The 26,427-nt window shown below is 38.2% G+C and overlaps 1 protein-coding gene across 1 annotated transcript in view; it reads right to left on the bottom strand.

Moving 5' to 3' along the window:
- Window positions 1-26,427, bottom strand: part of LOC121870602 (sarcosine dehydrogenase, mitochondrial-like) — a 62,350-nt gene that overhangs the window by 21,086 nt on the left and 14,837 nt on the right. Inside the window, exons 5-11 of the mRNA XM_042372435.1 lie at window positions 23,687-23,875; window positions 22,567-22,772; window positions 7,538-7,700; window positions 4,922-5,208; window positions 3,710-3,904; window positions 3,275-3,475; window positions 1,152-1,479 (exon numbers count right to left, since the gene is read on the bottom strand). Coding sequence (XP_042228369.1) covers window positions 1,152-1,479; window positions 3,275-3,475; window positions 3,710-3,904; window positions 4,922-5,208; window positions 7,538-7,700; window positions 22,567-22,772; window positions 23,687-23,875 — 1,569 coding nt within the window. The remainder of the gene's footprint in view (window positions 1-1,151; window positions 1,480-3,274; window positions 3,476-3,709; window positions 3,905-4,921; window positions 5,209-7,537; window positions 7,701-22,566; window positions 22,773-23,686; window positions 23,876-26,427) is intronic.

Below are 26,427 nucleotides of genomic sequence, written 5' to 3'. Positions count from 1 at the left end.
ACCACAGCCAGCCCAAGCCAGTGATAGTGACAGAGGTAGAGACAGTGATGATGACTTTGAGGAATTTGTCAGGGAGGCCCTGACAAGTGTGGATGACAGTGATGGTGACTCACCTGAGGGCCAGTAGCCTGCCCTCTGCCTCGGAACCAGCCTCCATTCCCGTACGCCGACCCATCTCTTCTACTAACGTAAGTGTTACCCCCAACCTTTATTTTTCCTAACTTAACCTTTATTTTTCCTAACCTAACCTCTTCTGTATTAATTGTGTGTGCATACCATCATAAAGTTAAGATAATATTTTTACTACAACATAGTTGTGTGTCGTCAAAAAGTGGAGTTTGGGGGTCGGCCCGGTCTCTATTTCAATTAATCCCATATGTTATGTTGTTCACTTTAAGCGTTTCTCACTTTCCGCGGTACCCTGTGGGTTGAATTAACCGCGTAAAGTGAGGGTTCACTGTATTATGATCAGTAAATATATTCATTACTGGCAATCTCGGACATAAAGGCAAGCTGAAAATAGCTGCTAAGTGCGTAGTGATCACGAGTGATCGCCGTTAACAAGCTGTCCCCTTATCTCCCTCCCTCCACGCTGCCAGGGAAGTTTCTAGAGGGGGCAATATATAGTTTTTCTTAATTACTTTTTATTGTTTTATCATTTAAAAAGGTTAAAAATTATGATTTACCCCCGGGTCAAATGAGGCAGAAAGTCAGATCAGCAACCTGGGGCTTGGTCACAATTTTTGTGATGCCATATGGCAGCAGGGTCTACCATTAGATAACACATTGATAACATTTTGCATTTCCTTTAACATTCCATATTATGCATCTTATGGAAGAGTTATGTTTTTTTAATACAAATTGTTTTGTTGGAACAAAAATTTCATACTTTATTTTTATCAACATTATTCTCTTTCCAACAAAATGGGGTGAAACAGCTGAAACAAATCTCAAAGAAATAAGAAGAGAATGCAAATGTTTGCCAGTTTAAGATTAGACAAAGTGATGCCATTGTGGTGATAATAGCATTAGATAAATTTTTCTTGGAAAAAAGACGAAGCATCCACTAACTACTGTATTGTAAAAAAAAATAAAACTTGAGATTGAACAAAGAATACACTGGTTACTATTGTACTAAACATGATACTCACCCATTTCTCCAACAAAAGAGAGTCTGAGGGCACGAACTTTATGTCCAGCAATAGTAATAACTTTGTGGGTGGAGAAAGGAAATGCTTCATCACTAAAGTCTTCTTCAGTAACCTGCTGCAGAATGGCCCTACTGTTAAGGCCTTGCACAGACAACATGGCCATGTTTTCAGTGTGGTCCAACACTTCCACATCCCACTGGTGAGTCCTCACTTCTTTTAAAACATGGGCCAAATTTTGGAGTGCCGCTGCCCCACCTGCAGCTAGGTAGAATCCCCTACCTGCGAAGGTGGGATCACAAGCTGATCCTTGGCCCCCCTCACATATACTCTGTGGCAAAAAGACACCATAAACATATGATTGCACTAAAAGGTAGCACTAACATTAAGTTAAGAGATACAAAAATTAAGAATTACACATATATCTGCCTTGTAAATATTTTAAAACTTTCATTTTCAAGTATGACTTACAGGGGGTCCCTGGGTTACGAACGTCCGACTAACGAACACCCGCCGATACAAAAGAAGTCCCATAAGGTCAATTATTTTAAGAATTCAACATAGGTACAACTGGTTCGTAGTATTTGTGGGAGACCCAGGTGATGCTTCCAATCAGGGGTAAAGGAAACACACTGGTGTCAAGTTCGTAAGTTCTATTTCTGGGACAAACACACAAAAGGAGTTAAGACGGGAAAACAGCGTCCTGTCTTGGAATCTCTCTGGGTATCTCTGTCTGCGCATGCGCGTACAGCGCGCATGTGCCTAAAACATGAACTACACTCAGTGACAAAAGGGGGTATGATTATAACATATAATACAGAGACCTGAATCAATAATGGTAAATAGTACAGTTACATATTACAGCATATTCATCTCATATATCTACAGTATTAACATACAAGAACGCGTTTGCATCGCGTAGCAGCGGGTGGGGAGTAATGTGTCACCCAGCCACACGCCTTGAGGGAGCGTCAGTACGCCTTACCCTCACTTCAGTATCGTGTATGATCAAGTGCAAACTGTTGTTTTTTGCTCAATAACTTTATTTTTCTGCCCTTATCATGGCTCCCAAATACAAACCTGATGTAAGTGATAGTAGTGCATCCAAGAAAAGGAAAACATTTACAATGGAAGTGAAAGTTGATGTAATTAAACGTTCTGAAAAAGGCGAAATACCCTAGTCATTGGTAAAGCGTTAGGCTTCAGTGAGTCAACGATCAGAAAAATTGTGAGACAAAAACAAAAAATTATTGAACATGTAAAAGGATATACACCAATGCCCTCAACTGTGATGACAAAACAAAGAAGTGGATTGATAAATGAAATGGAAAGATTGTTAGTGATATGGGTGGAAGATCAAAATCACTCCTACTAAAGCCCATCTCTACATGTAATCCAGCCCCAGGTTTTAATGTAAATGTTAAACTTTAATTTTTACTTTCATTTGCTGTATTTTGTCATTCAATTTCTTCTTTTCTCTTAAATTAATTTATTCTAAATGTATACTTTTACTTTACTTTTATCGCTTGGGCGATCGGTCACGTCTCTGTTACACACTGTTGGCAAGTACTGGGCATGCACCAGCTCCTGAATGTATCTGAACCTGCTCCAGTGTTGGTCAAGCCTGGTCTTGAAAGAGCTCACACTCGGTATCGTAACAACACTCTCTGGCAGATTTTTTCAAGAGTTCACAACTCTCACTCCGAAAAAGTTACCCCCCACGGTTTTCTGGGCCTGCGGCTTCTTCAGCCTTGAGCTGTGACCCCTTGTGGGGTGAGCGTCCGCCAGCTCCAGGTAAGGACACTCGACTGAGTAGTGTCCCTTGAAATGCTTATACTGTATACCTCAATTAGGTTGCCCCTTGCCCGTCTGTAGTATAAGCTAGGCAAGTTCAGGCGCTCCAATCTCTCCAGTATAAAAAGGCTTAGACTATGATAATGTGCACACATGGAATGTGTTCCGACTTATATACATTTCCGAATTAAGAACGTCTTCAGGAACGGAACTTGTTCGTAACCCGGGGACCCCCTATATGTTTTCCTCTTTTATATATGGTTTTTCTATACACAACGTTCAGATAATAGAATCCTTTTTGAAGACTATAAATACCTTGGTACTGTACTCACCACAGTAAGATCTGCTTCAATGCCAGCTTTGTGGTTTAACATGCAGGTATAGACTGTGGTGCCTGGGGCACGGGACACATCTGCTGAGAAGAGCCAGTCAGCAGCCTTCTGGGCATCGTTTCCCGTCAGGTAGAACTTGCCAAAGTAGGACATGTCAAATATGGCAGCTGTCTCACGGCATCTTAAGCACTCTCTTTGGATCTGGCTCAACACAAAGTCCATACACACAGTTAGGATAAGTGGTTACTGGATGTATCTCCTTACAATATCACTGTTTTATACAATGAAAAATTACATATATAAACATAAATGTCTGAACATAACAATTTACTTATTCAAGATAATGCATAAAAGAAATCTGTTCCACTGACACTTAAAAAGAAGCTTTTTTGACAATGACACTTTTTGAATAAAGGCTACTAAATATCTACTCACCATGTGATGATGAGATGGAAAGTCAAAAGAGTAGTCAGCTGTGAGGAGAGTCTTGTAGCTATTATCATTGTTGGGTGGGGTGTCGTAAGCACCATACCAGTCATAGGTTTGTGTTGGTGCTGGCTCCTGGTTGAACCAACCAGGTCGCTCCCAACCATGTCGCTCCTGGAAAACACAACCCTCATCTGCCAGCACCTGTTGTGGAGAAGAATATAATTAATGTATAACGGCACATCTATGACTCAAGCATTGGAACTGTCCATTAGCATATCTATATTTCTGACTCCATCATGGTTTCCAAATGAATTTCTACAAAACCAATATAGTGAGATACCATAATCAATTAGCATCATTAACTGAAGACGAATAAAAGATACCGTCTTTATGTTTTAATGAGTTGTCATAAACATTCTTGTCTAGTAAAAAAAGGACCAAGGTTCAATGTTTATACACAATGGAACTTTGGCAAAGTTCATCTGTACCATTTGCCTGTCTAACCAGCAATAATTTTGGACCAGCTGATTAGTGGCCTATATTCCAGGGTAACAGTCAACTAGTACACTTGTCTGGTCTTCCTGGACTTACCCTTGACACTGGGTTACACAGCTCATTATTCAAGCATTTGGTATTAAGCGAACAGTAGAATCTATATCTTTTAACATACTCCGACCTAGTTGGTCTTATGATTTGCTGTACTCAAACACAAGGGATAAATGCTTCTAGACAATCATTTAAAGATAAAGAAATCAAATCAAGATCAAAGCACTGTGAAGTGAAGTAACTCAGGCAAACAATTACGCTTACAATAAATTGGAAAGTAACACATGAGATCAAGTGATTCACAATACTTTCTCTTACCTGAGGTTAAGGGGTTATATCCTTGGTTCCAAGATGGCATAATATTGTTTTAGAAACCTGTTTTTTTGTTTAAACAATGATTATAGTTCAGTATAGTAGAAGTATACAGGATGCCTTGAGAAATTTACATTGTGTATCTCCTTAATACACCTTATTTGTTGTACTGCATATTTATGTTCGGAGTTATAGTTCCATAGACATGTTATAAATACATCCACATAAACAAATCAATTCCAGAAATAGCAATGAACAATCTGTGAATCCCAATATGACATCTTTATTCTCAAGTATAACAATCTGGTCTATTTATACCTTAAGGAATTATTGAACAGTATTCCTAACTGTGTACAGTACCTGATGAAGAGGCGACTGTCTTTGTCCTCGACCAGCTAGAGGCTCATCATGGGGAAAAACGATGCTGTAGTTCTTAGCATATGATTCATGGGAACGGGCCAGAACCCACGCCTTGTTGATGTTGAGGGGTGGGTGGAACCTCCGGATATCGTAGCCAAACATGTCAATATCTGGGCGGCCATAAGCCACCCATCTTGCAATCTGGTCTCCACAGCCTCCACCCAACATCATACCACTGCTGTTGAATCCACAGCAGTGGTAAAAACCTTGGACGTTGGGGTCCTCTCCTGTTGCAGTAACAGCAAGTTGTAAATTTACTGTTACAAAATTTGTACATATTTTTTGTCTACTTCTGCCTTACCTCTAAATTTTATATTCAATCAAGATTATACAAAGTAAAGGATTATTGTGAAAAAAAAGAAGAAATATAAAAGGAACTCAGAAAATACAAATGGTGAATAGAATAAAAAGATAAGAAGTAAACATTGAGAATCAAGAAAATGTTACAAAAGTAGAAGTCGTCCTAATTAGTGAGTATTTATATGGTAGGTAAACAGATTATGAGCAACAGATCATAGTTGAGGAAAAAGGACAGTGAAGCTGAGGTATGGTAAAGACTGGAGTAGCTGAGAGGGATACAGATATACAGGAGGTCCCCCGACTTATGAACGTCCGACTTACAAATGCCCACCAATACGAACGGGGTTAAATGTAAAATTTACAGTACGGTATAGTCTGGGTTTACGCGGATATTTTATACACGGACGGCCATTTACGCGGCACCTGTCCAGAAGCGATAATTATTATTTACAGGGTAAATGCCATTATATACACGGCAAGCGACGGGGCCACGTCCTGGGCGTTGACGTCACCGCTGACATCAGACTCGCGCCGGTGACGTCGCGGACTGTGATTGGTCTATTTATCCTTGCCACCCCTGCCACCCACGCTCTCCACCACCGCTGTGCCAGTCTCACTGTCCCCGCGTATATTCACTCGTGCCCGAACCGGTTTTGTTTTTTCTTTCTACACAATGGCTTCCGCTGGACCCCCACCACCCCCGAGAAGCCCTGAACTACCTGGCCCAAGCCGGCCCAAGCCGCCCCAAGCCCAAGAAGGTGCAATGCGCCTTAAGCTATGAGGTAAATTATAAGATCATCCAGGAGTTAGAAAAAGGCACGAGCCAGGTGGATCTGGCCAGACAATATGGAGTGAATGAATCGACGATCCGCACTATCAAGAAGGATACGGGCAAAATCAATGAACACATGAACATTACCAAGTCTGCAGGTGCCTCGCTGGTGAAATATTGCCACAATAAGGTGCTGTTGAAGAGCGAGGGTTTGTTGGAAAGCTACATTATTCGTCAGTCGAGAAGGAACATGGCGGTCGACACTCGGGCACTGCAGGACTACACCCGGGAACTCTATGCAGCAGTAGCAAGAAAAATGGGGGTTGCAGAGCCCAAGCCCTTCAGTGCTTCCGCTGGGTGGCTGCAAGGTTTTAAATCACGCAACAAGATCACAAATATCGAGATAGTCGGAGAAGGAGCAAGTGCCAGGAAATGCCAGGAGCCCTATGTTCAGCTGTATCACGACCATATCGATGCCAGCCGTCAACAAAACATCACCGAGTTCTTCACCCGCCACCCACCACAGCCAACCCAAGTCAGTGATAGTGAGGATGTGGACTTTGAGGGGTTTGACGAAGAGGCCCTGGTAGCGTCTGTGGTGGATAGAGATACAGGTGAGGGCCAATAATCTGCCTTCTGCCTCGGAACCAACCCCCCATCCCCGTGTGCCCAGCCATCTCTTCTACTAACGTAAGTGTTAAAAAACCTAATATTATTGATATTTCTCTTGTATATTAATTGTGTGTGCATACCATCATTAAATTAAGATGTTATTTTACAACAATGTACGTATTGTGTCGGCGATAGCCAAAAAAAAGGGTAGTCTGGCGGTCGGCCCAGTCTCTATTTCAATTAATCCCATAGGTTCTGTTATTTTTTTTTATGCGTTTGCTTTATACGCAAACCTCCATGGGTTTAACTAACAGCGTAAAACCAGACTATACTGTATTTTATTTGCCCGAGGACTTATTTATTACTTTCATTTCCTGTATTTTGTCACTTTATTTCTTCATTTATCTTAAATTAAGTAATTTTAGATGTATATAAGGACTTATGCTATGATAGTGGAATCTTAAACATTGTTTTGTAAGTATGGTATGCATATAGCACGTGTTCCAACTTACGAAAGTCCTCAGGAACGGGACCCGTTCATAAACCGGGGACCACTTGTATATAAGGAGAGATGATTCACTGTAGTATAACTAAACATTACAGGTGAGGTGGTTCAGTATAATACAATTAAACATAAGTAATGCATTATACCACTATCCTGGATGGGGAGATTTACAATTAAAATTCTACAATTAGTTCTTAAGTGACTGAATAGGAGATAGCAAATGAAGGGAAAGTCTGTGCGACATGACTAAAAAAAATATTCTAGCTTATACTTGGCAAATACAAAGAACTATCAAGCAAACATTAAAAACTACTATGCCGTACTCAATCTGTTTTTCATAAACTTGAGAACTGAATAAAGAACTGACCCATTATTGGCTTGTGGTCTGGAGTGAATGACTCTGGCCCACACACAGTGGATTTGATGCCCGTTGTTTCTAGAACGGGCACACGGTTCACCGCCCCATCGATGTGTGCACTGAACACGTCCCAGTCCAACTCATACAATCCAAAGGCGAACTCCTTATCCAGCTGCAGGGGTTGGGAGTACATGTACAGTATAAGGACGTGAGTGTGAGGTAGATAATACAATATCTTTATACATCTGTAATGGCAAGGAGATTAAAGAAATAATCTCGTATGCAAAGTTCTGTTTAAGTGTGAGAGCAAAATTGCATGGAGAATATTGTTCATGCCCTATGAAAAAATTATCCTATTTGTGAGTGTAAGGAAAACTATGCTTAGTTGTGAGTAGATGTTGAGTAGGGAATTGTAGTTTGTACAATATGAAGAAAATCTTTTGTCAGCTACAAAAGCTAACATTGTACTTCAACGGTGCAAGTTTAACCGAGGTGGCCAGAGAGAGTAAGAGATTTAAGGTGAAACTTGAAAAATCATGGTGTAGCTGACTAGGCAAGGAGGAGGAGGAGGTGGATGATTACAGTAAAGTACAGGTAGTCAAATTATAGGTGAGTATGTCAAGGAAGGCTGCAAGTTTGTTTTAAAATTTGAATTAACTGAATAGAGAGATACACAAAGTACTGTACTGGGTCTGAGAATGGTGGAGACTGATAGGAGAGTTATGTGACAGACATGGATTCAAAAAATCAACTGCAAGCCTTTGAGGATGGCTAAAGGAAGAAGTGATAAAGTTTGAATAGCTTTAAGGCAGGGGTGGCCAAAACATAGACTGCGATCTACCAGTAGATCACAAAGCAATTTCTAGTAGATCACAGGATGGGTAATACCGGCATAGCTCATAAACAGGAATCCTACAGCTACAGTACAGTAAACATGGCAACACTGCCAAATGCACGACCAGTCCATTATTACAAATATATTGTGATTTTTGTTATCTCTATTATTGGTAGCAATGTAATGACCACGGTCGTACACGTCAGTTAACGTAAAATTAGTCGATTCATATTATGCTCAATAGCCCACAAAACACTTAGCTATGCCTTTTTTATTGAGTCCCCCATCTGAGGCGTCCGTTTTCTCATCGCTTCAGGATACCTGAGTCCTCCGTTTACCCTCAATCTTAGAGTGCACCCGAGACTCCGTATTCCTTAGTATAATGACACAAAACTTGGAATTGCAACTGTAGTCGTGTCTGTTAAGGCATCTTAGATATGTCTGATTACAGATGAAACATTCAAGATCCCTTGTGAGTGATATTGAAGGCTTCAACTGTCTTTATTGTTAGTGAAACTTGTCAAGTAAGTGAGTGTCAAGTCTGCCAATATGAGCGGCATGTCCGTATATCGTCCTTGGGGATAGCCATGAGTATATAAGTACAGGTTGTACCTCTCTAGTCTGGCATTCTGTGGTCCGGAGTTTGTCCAATAGGTAGATAGGCAGCATTTTTTTTTTTTTTTTACTTATCTTATTATTATTATTATTACAGGAGTATTAAATTTTTGCCCCTCAGGGCCCAATGTGGGTCAGTGACCTATGCCCGGGTGGGCTAATCCCCGTAAAAAACAACAACAACAAAGCCGTGGGAAATTAAGGTTTGTTTACATCCGGCAATTCGGCTGCTCTCTTTCTCTCTCTCTCTCTCTGCTTGTCTATACAGAGTACAACATTTAACCCTTCAATATATATGAGCAGTAAATAAGTGTTGCTTTCATATTCTTATGTAGAGTAATGACGATATGTTTTCACATGTGCGCAGTTACATACGCGCAGTCTCACTTTTTTTTTTACCATTAATGGCTAGCTACTTATATTGTTCCATTTATTAACATTAAATAACATTACAGGTACTTCAAACAACCATATTAATTTTTTTACATTAATTTTACTCCAGCTACAATCAGGGTCTTATTTTCTTCAGTTTTATATGTAGAACCAATCAGTCACTGGTTTTGTAAGCTTTAACATAAACAATGCCGGCAGCCGTCTCGTCTCATCGTGTGTTTTAATATTCCACGTATTATTAATAAATTGTATTGTTAATTTTGCACACACAAATATTAATTCATTAAAAACAAATTCAGAAACATTAATTAAAATATATATGAACAGTAAATAAGCGCTGCTTTCATATTCTTATGTAAAGTAATGATGATATGTTTTCACGTGTGCGCACTTACATACCATTATCGTTAGCTACTTCTATTGTTCCATTTATTAACATTAAATAACATTACTTAAAACAACCATATTCATTTTACTACAGCTACAACCATGGTCTTATTTTCTTGTTTTATATATAGAACCAGTCAGTCACTGGTTTTGTAATCAACGAAAACAATGCTGTGTCATTTCCTCGTGTGTTTTATTATTCTACGTATTATTAATGAATTGTATTGCTCATTTTGCACACAAAAACATTAATTCAATAAAAAGGACATTCAGTAATAAACAATAATGAATCTTTTGTACATAAGAGAAATGACGCTGTTTACACGATTATGCACGTCGTCTGCACGTTGGCGGGCCGTTCAAACCCGTCGAAATTCAAGTTTCCGCCGTCAAATTTTTTATTTATTTATTTATTTTTTGTGTGTTCCAATAAAATAAGTTGACTTAAAAACTCGCGAAATTTGAGAAGCTACTATACGACATTTAACCCTTCAATATGTCTTCAAAGAGACCATGATGCAGAGAAAGTGGTGCTAGTGCTTCCAAGCATAAGCACAAGTCACTATCTATCCAGGAAAAGGGTGAATTTCCATGGTCCGGCACCGGTCTGGTCCCGAGGTTGCCGGACTAGAGAGGTACAACCTGTACTACTGAAATTAGATCATTTTGATGCCCAAACATTAGAGAATCTGATGTTTGTAGTTTAGTTAGTGTCAGTTATCTATTTCAGAAAGTCAATAATCTCCTGAAAGATGCTGTCAAAAGGTATAATCTCCAAAATCTAACGTATCCCCGTGAATAGTTTCTTGTTCGTAGTTTTGCTGGGCTTGTGAAAATAGTTTTGTTATTGTGTGTATTTGACGTCCATTTCACTTTTCCTGGCAAGCTCAATCTCCGATTAGATTATAAAAATAGACATAAGAAATTCACCTGACCCATGGCATTGATTTTCATAGTTAAATGTACAGCGACCGAGTTGAATGTAATTTCTGCCATTGCGTGATTAGCCTTTCTGGCATGTGTAGCGCGCAGGACTGAGTTGTCAGTTAGCAGTATATAAACTCGTGTACGAGGAGCAGGTCACATCTCTGACACTGTTCCATCATATCTCAGGTATGTGTATGTTCTCACGCCCGCCATATTAAGTCAGTTTAACTCAGTGAATTTTGTGAATATCAGTGTTCATGTTGTAAAAGTGAAATTATAATTTACCCAGTGAAAGAATTAAGGTAACGTAAATATCATCTGTCATTGCCAGACAAAAGAGTGTTTGTGATTGAGTTATTTGACATCTCTGACGCTGTTCCATCATATCTCAGGCACAGTGTGTGTGTTAGCTGGATACCCGACAGTCACCAGGGGACCAGTAGCTGCATATCAGCTGGCTGTCTTGCAGGATGTCGTTCATTCGGCACGATTAAATTGTGCGAGTCCAGACCCTGGGAACTAGGCCCGTACACACTCGCAGTGTGTCGGACTGCAACCGACCCTAACAGTGCTCTTCGTTTGTTGTGGTGACACCAGTGTGACACCCAGGGGCACTCCTTACAGTTATATGAGCCAAAGTGTTATTGTTGTATATGATTGGGGATAATTATCAGAAATATAGTTATCCCATGTTGAGTAATGAACCCTTAAATATTGATAGTACCAGCATTAATGTGTTATGTGGGTTGAGTACATCATTCATATGTACTACTAACTGAAGGAAAAGTGTCATGTTGTTCATTCCGAAATAACATGATGTTGTAAATAATACCTTAATTTGAGATATTGTTAAGTGTGTCATATAACTATCTGCATTGACAATGAAATAATATAATGTAACCAAGAATTGAAGATATATTTTGCTACTTGTAAAAATGAGACCTAAGGGTCCAGTCCTAACTGAGCTTGTAAAATAACCATCTTATTTGTCAAAGAAATAATATAACAGTTGTTTAATGAGGTAATAAGTAATTGAAGATCTATTTTAAGAGTTGTAAAGTAAGACCTAAGGGGTCCAGTCTTGTCTGAGTGCACTTATTTCACATCTTGTTCACTACATATGTTAATAAATATTGAATTGGTAAGCTACGAGTATCACCGCTCTATTCCTTCTACCCGTTTGTTCTCAGAAAACAACTATTGTAACTCACGTGCCTAGAAGCTCACTAGCACGCTGCCTAACAGTTCAATGTGATATGTTATACTCTAATAAAAGTCTGGATGGTGGCAGGCTACCGTTGTAAGTATAATAAGTGTTATAATAAGAATGACATGGTTTACCCAGACTAATCCATGGTATAGAATATAACTAAAGCATGATAATAAATTGAGAGAAAGAAAGGATAAAAAATTCAGAAAACTCACTAATATATATGACAGAAGGAATAAAGTACAGTATAGAAAAGAATATTGACTTAAAAAATATAAGCAAAGAAATATAAGAAAGATACTTATAGTCAGAAAGACTATGAAAATTAGATTAATAGAAAATATAGATATGAAGCAAGTATATACTGTAAGTACAGTGACCCCTCGGTTAACGAACTCAATCCGTTCCAGAAGGTCGTTCGTTAACCGAAAAGTTCGTTAACCGAAACCATTGTTTCAATGGGTTTTTGGGTAATTGGTTCCAGCTCACCGAAAATTTCCTAAATTCAACAAAAATGGTAGAAAAGTTCACTTACTTTGAGATGTGTATGTAGAAGGCTCCTGGATGATGATGATGATGATGATGATGATGATGATGATGAAGATGATGATGTGCATTTGAAGTGGGAGGTGGAGGAGGAGAAGGGAGAAGAGAAGGCATTGGGGTGGAAGAGAAGTCACCCCATGGCGCCATTTCACCCATAAAGTTTTAGTTCTCTTGGTGTAATTCAAGATTATTTTCTTTAAATCAACACTGCACTGCATTATATATTGTCAATATGTAAAATAAATTTCAAAATGACCAATAATTTGCTTGGAAACACAGAAAAAAAGCATTTAGTCGAAGAGAGTCTCAAGCAATATGTTGCCTCCACTGAAAAGACACAAAGACTGACGCCTGTATGGTGTGTTAACAGGCTGGATGGTGTGCCAGAAACTAGTTTCTTTACCTTCAATTATGTTCAATAATTGTTAAAATGACTAAAAAATTGAATATTAAACTTTTAAAATTATTGAATAGTATAAACTTCTTGATATTTACTAAAATAGTAAGGAATTTAAGCCCTAGAACCGATTAATGTATTGGCGGACTAATACTAAAGCAGGTTGCCCGGTCAGTGCAAGCGAAAACATGTTGAGGTCGGTTTGTAAGAAATTCGTTAACCGAAGTTTTGTTCGTTAACCGAATTGAAGATCCATATGGAAGGCAGTTCTTTAACCGAAATTTCGTTAACCGAGGCGTTCGTTAAACGAGGGGTCACTGTATTGAAGAATAAAGAGAAGAAATATGAAACATTAAAAATGACCGCCTTACAGCAACATTCATTATATGTTTTGTCTTTACATCTAGCAGTCATTTAGCAAGGAAGGACTCAATCTGACACATGAAAATTGTTCAAACAAAATACCAATCCATGCTGTCAGATGATCATCTAGATGTGTGCTTGAGGCTAGCAACCAGCACCTACAATCCAGATTACACATGGCATGCTCACATCATGCAGTGCAAATAATCAAATCAGCAAGTTCTCCCTCATACCGTTCTTAGATATAATGATTATGCATTGAAAATTATATAACCACTTGGCAATATATATATATATATATATATATATATATATATATATATATATATATATATATATATATATATATATATATATATATATATATATATATATATATATATATATATATATATATATATATTAATTTAATCTTATTATCGGTCTCTCTCACCCCATTTAGATGCAAAATCTATCCATTATCTGCAGGAGTTTAGGAAAAATTGTGGTAGTAGATCATGTTTGGATAACAATGGAAAAAGTAGATCCAATCACACGAAAGTCTGGCCACCCTTGCTTTATGGTATACAGTAAACCCTAGATAACTCAGCATGGATATGGCCTCGGAATGTATTACTGTATAGTATAAATAGGGACATGCCGAGATATATAAAATTATCTGAGAAAATCTCAGCACATCTGGCCACCTGCATTACCTACCATGCCTCTGTGTCACCTACTATGATGCTTCACTCTCCGCCTGCAGTGCTGGTAAGTGTTACTTTTTTTACATTTAGTAATTACATTTCTGCTACAACATGTGTTTTGTCAACGCGAATTGGTTGTAATGCGATTGATGAATAGGGGAACGCGTTTGTAAAACGCGAACTTTTGCATACAAATGTTGGCTATAACCCGATTCCATCCTCAATGTTTTGATTCCATTCTCAACATTTTAAGTGTAGTGTGACGCAGGGTTATGCAATGTTTACAGTTCACATTCAACATCACCTGTTCAATTGATTCGTGTGTTTTGTTTGTGAAGTGTTTTTTGAGAGGTACTCTGTAAATTTTGTTAATTTTTTTGCAAATTTAGCCGTTACCCATAAATACTGTATGAAAAGAATAAGTAAAAAGAATGTTTCACAGTGCGGACTAATAACGGTTTATATCAGCACTCTCTGTTTACATCACGGGATCAGTTGAATCGAGCGGTTTCTGTCAATTGCTCTGTGAAGTGTCCATGATTTTCGCTGTTTTCTCTAATTTTGTTGTGTTAGCCATGAATATGGAAACACAAGGTAAGAAGAAAGTTTCCAAGAAGCGCTCTGGTGATTGAATTGCCGGTGGTGAACGTAAAAGAAAGACTATAACACTATTGCTGGAACAAGCTTGAGTGCTAGCAAATCTGTGAGATCACGGCCAAAGTAATATGCACCTAACCCTATTTCCTCTATAAGCTGTTATTTTTATTGCCTTAATTTCTACAGCGCGAGGTTTCACAAGAACGCAACTATCGCATTGTTGTATTTTTGTAGGAGGGAGAAAGTGTCTCGATAAGTCGGAATTTGGGATAACATGGCAAGGCCAGAGCCCCATATGTGCCGAGTTATTGAGGGTTTACTGTATCAGTTACGGCAACAGCAGGTTATAATTCAGACTACAGTCATGCGCCGGTTAACGTCCTAGATACGTTCTTGGAAACGTGACGTTAACCGAAATGGACGTTGTCCAATCATCACATAAACTTTGTATTTATACTTACGTGTATGTGGAATACTATATACGTACATATACACTTTTACTCTGAAATCACTATTGTAATGTGATACAGGTGATTAATTTTTATCTCTTGTGCAAAATACATGACGTTTATATTAAAATTATTCACTGTTTTACAAGGATTCCAGCAACGCTGGGCAGATGGGGGAGAGGGAGGGAGGGAGCGAGGAGGCGTGGGGGGAGGGGAGCGGTTTGACAGTTGGCACCGGCCCAAGGTCTAACGCGTGTACCTGTATATTTATCAGTTCTTAAGTGACAAGCTTCTCTCTTATAAAAAGCCAGTGAAATAACCTGGATGAATATAATTTACATAACTGGGATTCTTGTAAGATGTTGATTAATTTCAATACAGTCAACCCTCGCTTTACGCGGTCCCACATTCCGCATTTCCACGTTAACGCGGTGCCCTGCCAGAACCTAACGTGCTCACATTACGTGGTGCGTGAACCCCATTACGCGGAGAGTGTCCGGCGCGACGCTATTTTTAGATTCGCCCCACCAGCCTGCCTGCCTGCCTGTGCTCTCGCCCCTCCCTCCTCCTCCCTCCGCCTGGGCAAGCCGCGCGATAAGGTTGCGCAGTGTGTGTCTTTGTTGCGTTATCACTGACGTCATATGACGTATCAGACTGTGATTGGCCATGCATCCCTACCCCCTCTGCTGCTAGCTGTAATTGGCTTAAAGTATTATGACGTGTCCACCCGGGGGAGGGAGGAAAGACGATCCTTGACCTAGCCGTGCCAGTTTCATCCCTCCACGCCAGACCGTGTAAACGTGTATCCATTGTTCTGTAAAATGGCTTCCGCCGGACCACCGCCCACAGAGAGAAACCTTTCCTTACCTGGACCCAGCGGCACTAAGCCAAAGAAGACACGACGTTCCTTAAGCTACGAGGTGAAGTATACCATCATCCAAGAGTTGGAGAAAGGAACAAGGCAGGTTGATTTGGCGCGCCAGCATGGTGTGAATGAATCTACGATTCAAACAATAAAGAAGGATGCAGCCAAGATAAAGGAGCACATGAAGATCACAAAGTCTACAGGTGCTTCTATGATCAAGTATTTTCACAACCAGGTGCTTCTCAAGACAGAAAAATTACTTGTGAGGTACTTGGTGCGTCAGGCGCGACGGAACATGGCGGTCGACACGCGCTCTGTTAAGGAGTACGCACGTGAACTGTACATTGCAGTGGCACGAAAGATGGGAATTACAGAGCCCAAACCCTTTAATGCTTCCTCTGGGTGGTTACAGAGGTTTAAGATCCGGAACAAGATCACCAATATAAACATTGGTGGTGAAGAAGCGAGTGCTGACCGTGCTGCGGCTAGGGAATTTCCTCCGTTTTTACGTGAGATTATGGAGGAAGGACAGTACAGTGACGACCAGGTGTTTAACATGGACGAATCTGGTCTTTTCTGGAAAAAGCTACCTTCCAAGTCCTTCGTTGTAAAGAATGCCAGCAAGATTCGGGGCCGGAAGATGCAGAAGGAACGCATCACCGTCCTGTTTACCACCAATGCCTCCGGTACCTGTAAGCTCAAGTTATCGGTGATCCACACAGCACGCAAGCCGCACGCCTACAAAACCATGGACATGACCAAGCTAAATGTCCACTGGCTGACCGCACGTAAGGCGTGGATGTTCTCTACACTGTCCCTCTCCTGGTTTGATGACTGTTTTGTTCCCGATGTAAAGAAATTCTGTGAGCGACAGAATGTGCCATTCAAGATTTTGTTGCTGCTGGACAACGCACCAGGACACTCGCCCCTACTGTTAGATCGTCACCCCAACGTAAAAGTGGTCTTCCTTCCTCCCAACACTACGTCTATATTACAGCCCATGGACCAAGAGTTAATCTGTAATGTAAAAGCTGCATTCTCTACGAAAAAATTCAAACTCCTGAACGACTACACCAACACCAGGGAAGAGTTGCGTAACCTGAGTGACCTGAGTGACACCACCACCGATAGCAAGAGCGAAGAAGATGAGGATCAACAGTTGGCACAGCAAAAAATACTGTTCAAACAATTCTGGAGAGTATTTAACATCAAGAAAGCTGTGGACTTCTTGGTGGAGTCATGGGATCAGCTGTCTATTGCTACAATTCGTCACGCATGGAGACATGTGTTGCATGGAATACCAGGTGAGAGGAGGAGTCAATCTGTGACTGGTGAGGTTCAGACTGTTGCAGTAGCAGTGGACCTTGCCAGAGAAGCTGCGCAGACTGTTACAGTTCCAGGCTTCTCCGAGACCACCAACGACGACATCATGGAGGTGATAATGGAACCTGATGTGACTACCGAGGAGATGGTACATGATGATGAAGACGTCAGTGAAGAGGCAGGTGGTGCGTCATCCCAATAAGAACAACACTTATCCCATAGTAATGTTAGGGGTGCCATCGAGTGTATCGAGAAAGCCAAGCTCCTCCTTTCCGACGACCCTGACGCAAACAGGTATGAAATCTTCACTACCCAGCTGTTGCAGACTATGGAGCCCTACATCAAGGTGTATCACGACAACATCAACACCAGCCGTCAGCAAAGCATAACAGATTTCTTCGCCCGCAACCCACCACAGCCAGCTCAAGCCAGTGATAGTGACAGTGAAGATGACTTTGAGGGATTTGTCAGGGAAGCCCTGACAACTGTAAGTGACAGTAATGGTGATTCACCTGAGGGCCAGTAATCTGCCCTCTGCCTCGGAACCAGCCTCCATCCCCGTACGCCGACCCATCTCTTCTACTAACGTAAGTGTTCCACCTAACTTTTAGTTTTCCTAACCTAACCTTTATTTTTCCTATGTTAACCTTTATTATTCCTAACCTAACCTCTTCTATATTACTTGTTTTTTCACACCATCATAAAGTTACGATAAAATTTTTACAACATAGTTGTGTGTCGTCAAAAAGTGGAGTTTGGGGGTCGGTCCGGACTCTATTTCAATTAATCCCATATGTTATGTTATTCACTTTACGCGTTCCTCACTTTCCGCGGGACCCTGCGGGTTACATTAACCGCGTAAAGTGAGGGTTGACTGTATAAACAACCTATAATTCGCACTAGACATAAAAATTTTAGTACCGTAATCAAATTAGTACATGTGCACTCCAGCTTTGCACTAAAGTCATTTATTTCTTTTACGTTTCTTTTAGTATGGTGTGTGCATGTAAATGGATGAAAGTAAATGAAGAAATTTATGTAAATCTACCCAAAAATACAGTTGAAAACTTTATATTATAAAATGTATTACAGTATTGTACACTAATGTACTACAATTTTTATCTCTTGAGCAAAATATATGACTTTTATATTTAAATTAATCTCTGACTTGCAAGGAATTCAGCAATGCAAATTATATTATCCTAACTTTAGTCTGAGATATTATATAAAATAAACACCTTAAAGCATAAAGAAATCACCAATCTTTTGTCTGGGAACAGAAGGAGGGAGGTAGCCAGCGAGCATGGGAAGAGGGGGGGAGCGGGAGGTGAGGTGACAGTGTCTGGTGTTTGTTTATTTATTTGAGATATGATTTGACAGTTGGCGCTGAAGGCCTGCGTGTTTATTTATCATTACTTAAGAGTGACTAAGCTCTTCTCATAATTTGCCACCCAAATGGCCTGGGTGAATATAACTTACATTGCTGGGATTCTTGTAAGATAGTGATTTATTTGAATACCTGTATAAACAATCTATATTTGCAATAGACATAACAATTTTAGTTCTGTAATCATTTAGTACATGTACAGTACAGGTTTGCACTTAGGTCCATTGTTAACCGAGGGACCACTGTATTGCAGTGTACTTGTACTGTACAATATTGACTAAATTCACTAGATAACGTACACAACTAATGGTTGGTAAAACTTGTCAAGTAAGTGAGTGTCAAGTCTGTCAGTGTGAGTGCTTGTGTCCCCCATCATAGGAGTCCGTTTTCTCTCATTTCAGGAGTGCACCAGAGACTTCGTTATTCCTTAGTAATGACACAGAATTTGAAATTGCAACCCCAAATTGAGGCAACTAGATATGTCTGATTACAGCAAATGTGTTATTATCAATTTGTAGGTGAAAGATTTTATCCTCAATAGATGTAGGTTAACATTACACCTGGAGGCAAATGCTTACTAAAGCCTAAGGAAGGATATTCCTTTAACACATAATATCTGGCCAGTATGGGAAGGATCATCGTGTTTCCGTCAGGGGGTCGTGGAGTGGTGGTCCAGCAAGCGTCACGGAAGCTTTTGGGGGGGGGGGGGCCACAGCACGGACGTATATGCAATGGGACATTGTTCGGTTGGACGCTAAACGGCGCATGACTGCATAAAAAAATGCTGTATGTCGATAAGGGAGAGAACAAGTTTTGGGATATTTAAAGAAGACAAAAATAACAGGACCTAATTTCACATATGACTTTCTTAGGGACAAAATTAACAGTGCATTACCGCATTTTACGGCATATAAGAAACACTTTTTTTTTGTCTGAAAAATGGCTAAAAAATTATCCTGCATCCTATTCTGTATATGAAGTTGCGGCCTCCCATAGGCTAATGAATCCCCCAGTTGCTGTCTCCATTAGGCTAAATTCTACCTAACCCAACTCCAGAATTAAAAATAGGCTATTGCTTACTTAAACATGAATTCTTTTTTTAATTAATTGAAAAAAATATTTAATGTAAAAATAAAAGCTTGATTTATAACTAGTGTACTGTACTGATGATGATAACCCGAGACGAATAACGTCTGTAAAGCAGACACCCAACTCTTCAGAGGTAGCTAAGCAGTAACCATTTCTGAATTCTTACAAGCATTACAATATATTAATGCCGTTTCTGCAACATTTATTTTTAAATTTACAAGTACCTTATACAAATGAAGATTTACAGATAACTTTCTTTCCACATTTGCATCTGTTAACATCACTGGTGGCATTGTAGCCAGGTTAGACTCGTCACTAACCACCAGGCTACTGGGACAAGCTGTGTGGTGTTATGGTTGTTTCTCACCTTGTATATTTGGGTAGATATATAAATGTAACTTTCTTCATTTATTTTTACTCAGTTACATGCACACACCATCCTACATATACACTGTGAAAAAATTAAAAGAAATAATTGTCCTAAGGGCAAACACAAAGGGAATATAGTGTACATTTCTTTGCACACGAGTTAGCTAGCTCAGTGTGGGAGGGGAGGCAGCGAGGTGTGTGTGTGTGTATGGGGGGGAGGAGTACTAGGGGTGGCGGAGGTAGCGTCTGCGTTGCTATGGTGAACGAGGTTGTATATGCAAATGGCGACTGTGTTAATCTTCATTTGGCTCTTATTTACTGGTTTGGCAATACTGTATTTTTTGTTGTAACTTATTTATTGGTATTTTTATTTATTGCTCACATTTACTGGTACTGTATATATTATTTTAAGAAAATTATGGCTGCAGGAGGAAAATCAACACAAAAGATTTTACCTAAATACTCCCTACTAAAATGGGGGTGCGTCTTATATGGCCGTACGTCTTATATACAGTGGTCCCTTGGTTAACGAACACAATTCGTTCCAGAAGGTCGTTCATTAACCGAAAATTTTGTTAACCGAAACCATTGTTTCAATGGGATTTTGGATAATTGGTTCCAGCTCACCGAAAATTACATACAAAGTAAAAAAAAAAAATGCAGTAAGGAACACTTACTTTGAGGTGTGTATGTAGAAGGATCCTGGTTGTTGATGATGATGATGATTAGAAGTGGGGGTGGAGGAGAAGGGAGAAAGAAGAAAGTGGGGGTGGAAGAGAAATCACCCCATGCTTGATGCTGTCATTTCACCCATCAAATGTTAAGTTCACTAGGTGTAATTCAAGATTATTTTCTTAAAATCAACACTGCACTGCACTATATATCGTCAATATGTTAAATACATTTCAGAATGACCAATAATTGTACAGTCGATCCTTGTTAATTCGGACTAATAGGGGGGGAAGGGTGTCCGTTTTAGCCGATTGTCCGAATTAACCGATATAGGGGTTAATAATGCATTATATTTCAAAGTCATTGTCTTCGTCACGATTTTATCCCACTTTCCACTGTAATACGTACGTAATTTCAGCAAAAATATTACATTTCTGTGAATGTATTATATCAAGTACAGTATGAATAGAATACCATTGTAATATAACAGTATTTTAACCAAAAACTATTAAAAAAACAAGTAACTTCTCTTGAACATCGGAAGGTCAGGTAAAATCTTTTGTTTTCGTCATGTATTTTATCCTATTTTACATTAAAATATATCACGTTTCAGCAAAACTACTATTTATTTCCGAGAATATATTCATTCAGGCACAGTTAAGGTAAAATATACATGTGATGTAACAGTTTTTTAACTGAAAACGATTCGAAAAACACGTGTACCGTCTAGCTGATACTCAACAGCTGGTGGTGCGTCATGCATCGTTGTAAACAATAGGAGGTTGAAGTAGATTACCGGGTATTATATTAAGTGTGAAATATCAAAAAGGTTTTTATTACCGGTATTTTTTGTAGATCAATGAGAACTGTGATACCGTATATGATATGATAAGTTAGCCTGTGCTAAGAACTTCAACATAGACTACTGAAAACACGTTGTAAGGTAATTTAGCCTATTGTAAGTTGGTGAGCTTCATTTGCTGAAGGAACTGCACAACTTTTCATTACTAATTGGTACATATTTCACGTTTCCATTGTTTACTGGCAGTAAATGGTAAATATTTTTCATGTCTGAAGCTAAAAGTTGCATCCCCCCCCCCACACTAGTGGTGGAGATGTTACATTTAACCAAAAAGACGCTGGTGTTTTATCCCAGCAGTGGGTGGACCAGCATTTTAGCTTAAGGTCCGCATAGGTAATATTCCTGAAAATCTAAAAAAAAAAAAAAAAAAAAAAAAAAAAAAAAAAAAAAAAAAAGTTCGTTCAGATTTTGTCCGAATTATCCGAAATCCAGATTAAAGGGGTCCGAATTAACGAGGGTCGACTGTACTGTAAAAACACTCTGTGTTCAAGAGACCCACAAGCAAGATGTTTCCTCCACTGAACAGAGATACAAACTGAGGCCTTGGTGGGTGAGTGAGTGAAGTGGCTGATGGGCGCACCAAAAACTAGTTCCCTGTACTTCAATTATGTTAAATAGGTGTTAAAATGACTAAAAATTTTAATATTAAACTTGGAAAATTATTGAATAGTACAACCTTCTTGATATTTACTCCAATTTTAACGAATGTAAGCCCTAACACCGATTTCTATATTGGCGGAATAATCTTCCAGCTGGTGAGCAAGCCAAAGCATGTCAAAACATTTTCGCAAGAATTTCGTTAACCAAATTTTTTTTTCATTAACCGAAATGAAAATTCTTATGGAAGGTAATTCGTTAATCGAAATTTCGTTAACCGAGGCGTTCGTTAACCAAGGGACCACTGTATTGTAAAATACGGTAATATAAAACAGAATTGCAGCCACAGAATTGGCTATACAGGGGGTATTTGTCTTTTTTTTTTCAAACAGAGGAGAGACTACATAAGAATTAATTGTATCAGAACATGCATGTGGCTTTACAATTTTCTATTTTTTTTTTATCTCACCCTGTCAAGGAAGATGGGGTTGCTCTCATAACCACCCACAGAGAGAGCATCCCCTTGCAGCCTTAGGTAGACTGAGGCGTTGTGGTCTCGTACATTGGGCATGTTCTCTATACCCGGGATCTTCTCTGTTACTATATATGCATGTTTCATGGCTACTAATGGCACTTCCACACCCACCAAGCCTGTGATGTCATTTGCCCAACAACCTGAGGAGAGATCTGGTGTCAGACAATACAAGAATACACCAACACAGGAAAGACTCAAGATTATTGCAGTAGTAAGATGGAAACCAATTGAGCAACATTAAAATTTCTAATTCTATGTCTAATTGATCCTTTCACCACTTAACAGCGAACTAGCCACTTCTTGTTGTTATAATGTTATTACTGCGCTTCAACAACGAGGGTTTTTAAGCGTGTAACAAGGTCAGTAATACACAAGTCCTACAACAATAAAAATTTTGTGAGAACTCTGTATAAATATGATATTACTACCTTGCATCATAGCAGTTTGTCAATTTTACACCTGGCTAACACTGCACGGACTGGACCTTTCACTGCAGGCTCTCTAATAGCCCGAGGGATGTTCCCACAACCTCTGTATTCCTCTCATTTTTCCTCTAAATTATTAAGAATTCAAAACTTACGCAAGAGCAAACTGAAAAGATTTGTATAGAAAAAAATCATCTTCATATAACATTGCAAGTACTGTACTGTATTAGTGTAATGCAGTACAGTATACTGTACACAATTCGTTCCAGCAAGCTCTCCACACACTTATGTAATAATTTAGTGGGTCATAAAAATATATATATATATATATATATATATATATATATATATATATATATATATATATATATATATATATATATATATATATATATATATATATATATATATATATATATATATATATATATATATATATATATATATACCGTATACAATATATAAAATTTGGAAACATCTTTCTGTGCTATGTTAGACTACAAGAAGGCAACCCATTTTTCATAATATTATACAGAACAGTACTATGGTACTTTACAGTAAAACAAAAAATAAAAAACTGGATACAATAATTTTGGTGGTCTTGTAATATTTAAAAGGATATGGCATACCTGTTGCATTGATAACTGCATTAGTCTTGATGACTCCAAATGGGGTGTGTACCTCGCTCACCTTCCTGCCACCCAGAATGGTCTCCACTGTGCGTATGTCAGTAACTGGGCAGTTCTCTGCAACACATGCCCCTGCACGTGTTGCCCACCTTGTTAAGGCATTGCAGATGCCTGCAGGGTCCATTGTTCCTATAAAACAATTCAGGTTATCCTTACTGATTTATATTATTTATAACCTCACACATTGTCTGTTATTTATAATACTCACAAATGTCTCATTAATAATCCTCACAAATGTCTGTTATTTATAATGCTCACAGTTGTCTGTTATTTTATAACCCTCACAAATGTCTGTTATTTATAATCCTCACAAATGTCTGTTATTTATAATCCTTACAAATGTCTGTCATTAATAATCCTCACAAATGTCTGTTATTTATAATGCTCACAGTTGTCTGTTATTTTATAACCCTCACAAATGTCTGTTATTTATAATGCTCACAGTTGTCTGTTATTTATAATCCTCACAAATGTCTGTCATTAATAATCCTCACAAATGTCTGTTATTTATAATGCTCACAGTTGTCTGTTATTTATAATGCTCACAGTTGTCTGTTATTTTATAACCCTCACAGTTGTCTGTTATTTATAACCCTCACAAATGTCTGTTATTTATAATGCTCACAGTTGTCTGTTATTTATAATCCTCACAAATGTCTGTCATTAATAATCCTCACAAATGTCTGTTATTTATAATGCTCACAGTTGTCTGTTATTTTATAACCCTCACAGTTGTCTGTTATTTATAACCCTCACAAATGTCTGTTATTTATAATGCTCACAGTTGTCTGTTATTTATAATCCTCACAAATGTCTGTTATTTATAATCCTCACAGTTGTCTGTTATTTATAATCCTCACAAATGTCTGTTATTTATAATCTTCACAGTTGTCTGTTATTTATAATGCTCACAGTTGTCTGTTATTTATAACCCTCACAAATGTCTGTTATTTATAATGCTCACAGTTGTCTGTTATTTATAATCCTCACAAATGTCTGTTATTTATAATCCTCACAAATGTCTGTTATTTATAATCCTCACAAATGTCTGTTATTTTATAATCCTCACAAAATGTCTTGTTATTTATAATGCTCACAGTTGTCTGTTATTTTATAACCCTCACAAATGTCTGTTATTTATAATGCTCACAGTTGTCTGTTATTTATAATCCTCACAAATGTCTGTCATTAATAATCCTCACAAATGTCTGTTATTTATAATGCTCACAGTTGTCTGTTATTTATAATGCTCACAGTTGTCTGTTATTTTATAACCCTCACAGTTGTCTGTTATTTATAACCCTCACAAATGTCTGTTATTTATAATGCTCACAGTTGTCTGTTATTTATAATCCTCACAAATGTCTGTCATTAATAATCCTCACAAATGTCTGTTATTTATAATGCTCACAGTTGTCTGTTATTTTATAACCCTCACAGTTGTCTGTTATTTATAATGCTCACAGTTGTCTGTTATTTATAATCCTCACAAATGTCTGTTATTTATAATGCTCACAGTTGTCTGTTATTTATAATCCTCACAAATGTCTGTTATTTATAATCCTCACAGTTGTCTGTTATTTATAATCCTCACAAATGTCTGTTATTTATAATCTTCACAGTTGTCTGTTATTTATAATCCTCACAGTTGTCTGTTATTTATAATCCTCACAAATGTCTGTTATTTATAATCTTCACAGTTGTCTGTTATTTATAATGCTCACAGTTGTCTGTTATTTATAACCCTCACAAATGTCTGTTATTTATAATGCTCACAGTTGTCTGTTATTTATAATCCTCACAAATGTCTGTTATTTATAATCCTCACAAATGTCTGTTATTTATAATCCTCACAAATGTCTGTTATTTTATAATCCTCACAAAATGTCTTGTTATTTATAATGCTAACAGTTGTCTGTTATTTATAATCCTCACAAATGTCTGTTATTTTATAATCCTCACAAATGTCTGTTATTTATAATCCTCACAAATGTCTGTTATTTATAATCCTCACAAATGTCTGTTATTTTATAATCCTCACAAATGTCTGTTATTTATAATGCTCACAGTTGTCTGTTATTTATAATCCTCACAAATGTCTGTTATTTATAATGCTCACAGTTGTCTGTTATTTATAATCCTCACAAATGTCTGTTATTTATAATCCTCACAAATGTCTGTTATTTTATAATCCTCACAAATGTCTGTTATTTATAATGCTCACAGTTGTCTGTTATTTATAATCCTCACAGTTGTCTGTTATTTATAATCCTCACAAATGTCTGTTATTTATAATCCTCACAGTTGTCTGTTATTTATAATCCTCACAATTGTCTATTATTTTATAATCCTCACAAATGTCTGTTATTTACAATCCTCACAGTTGTCTGTTATTTATAATCTTCACAAATGTCTGTTATTTACAATCCTCACAGTTGTCTGTTATTTATAATCCTCACAAATGTCTGTTATTTACAATCCTCACAGTTGTCTGTTATTTATAATCCTCACAGTTGTCTGTTATTTATAATCCTCACAGTTGTCTGTATTTATAATCGTCACAAATGTCTGTTATTTATAATCCTCACAGTTGTCTGTTATTTTATAATCCTCACAAATGTCTGTTATTTTATAATCTTCACAGTTGTCTGTTATTTTATAATCCTCACAGTTGTCTGTTA

This window comes from Homarus americanus, unplaced genomic scaffold (genome assembly GCF_018991925.1).
Source record: "Homarus americanus isolate GMGI-L3 unplaced genomic scaffold, GMGI_Hamer_2.0 scaffold56333, whole genome shotgun sequence".
NCBI classification, from domain to species: Eukaryota; Metazoa; Arthropoda; class Malacostraca; order Decapoda; family Nephropidae; genus Homarus; species Homarus americanus.
The sequence above is the reverse complement of the archived record's forward strand: the minus strand, read 5'-3'. Positions and strand labels throughout refer to the sequence as shown.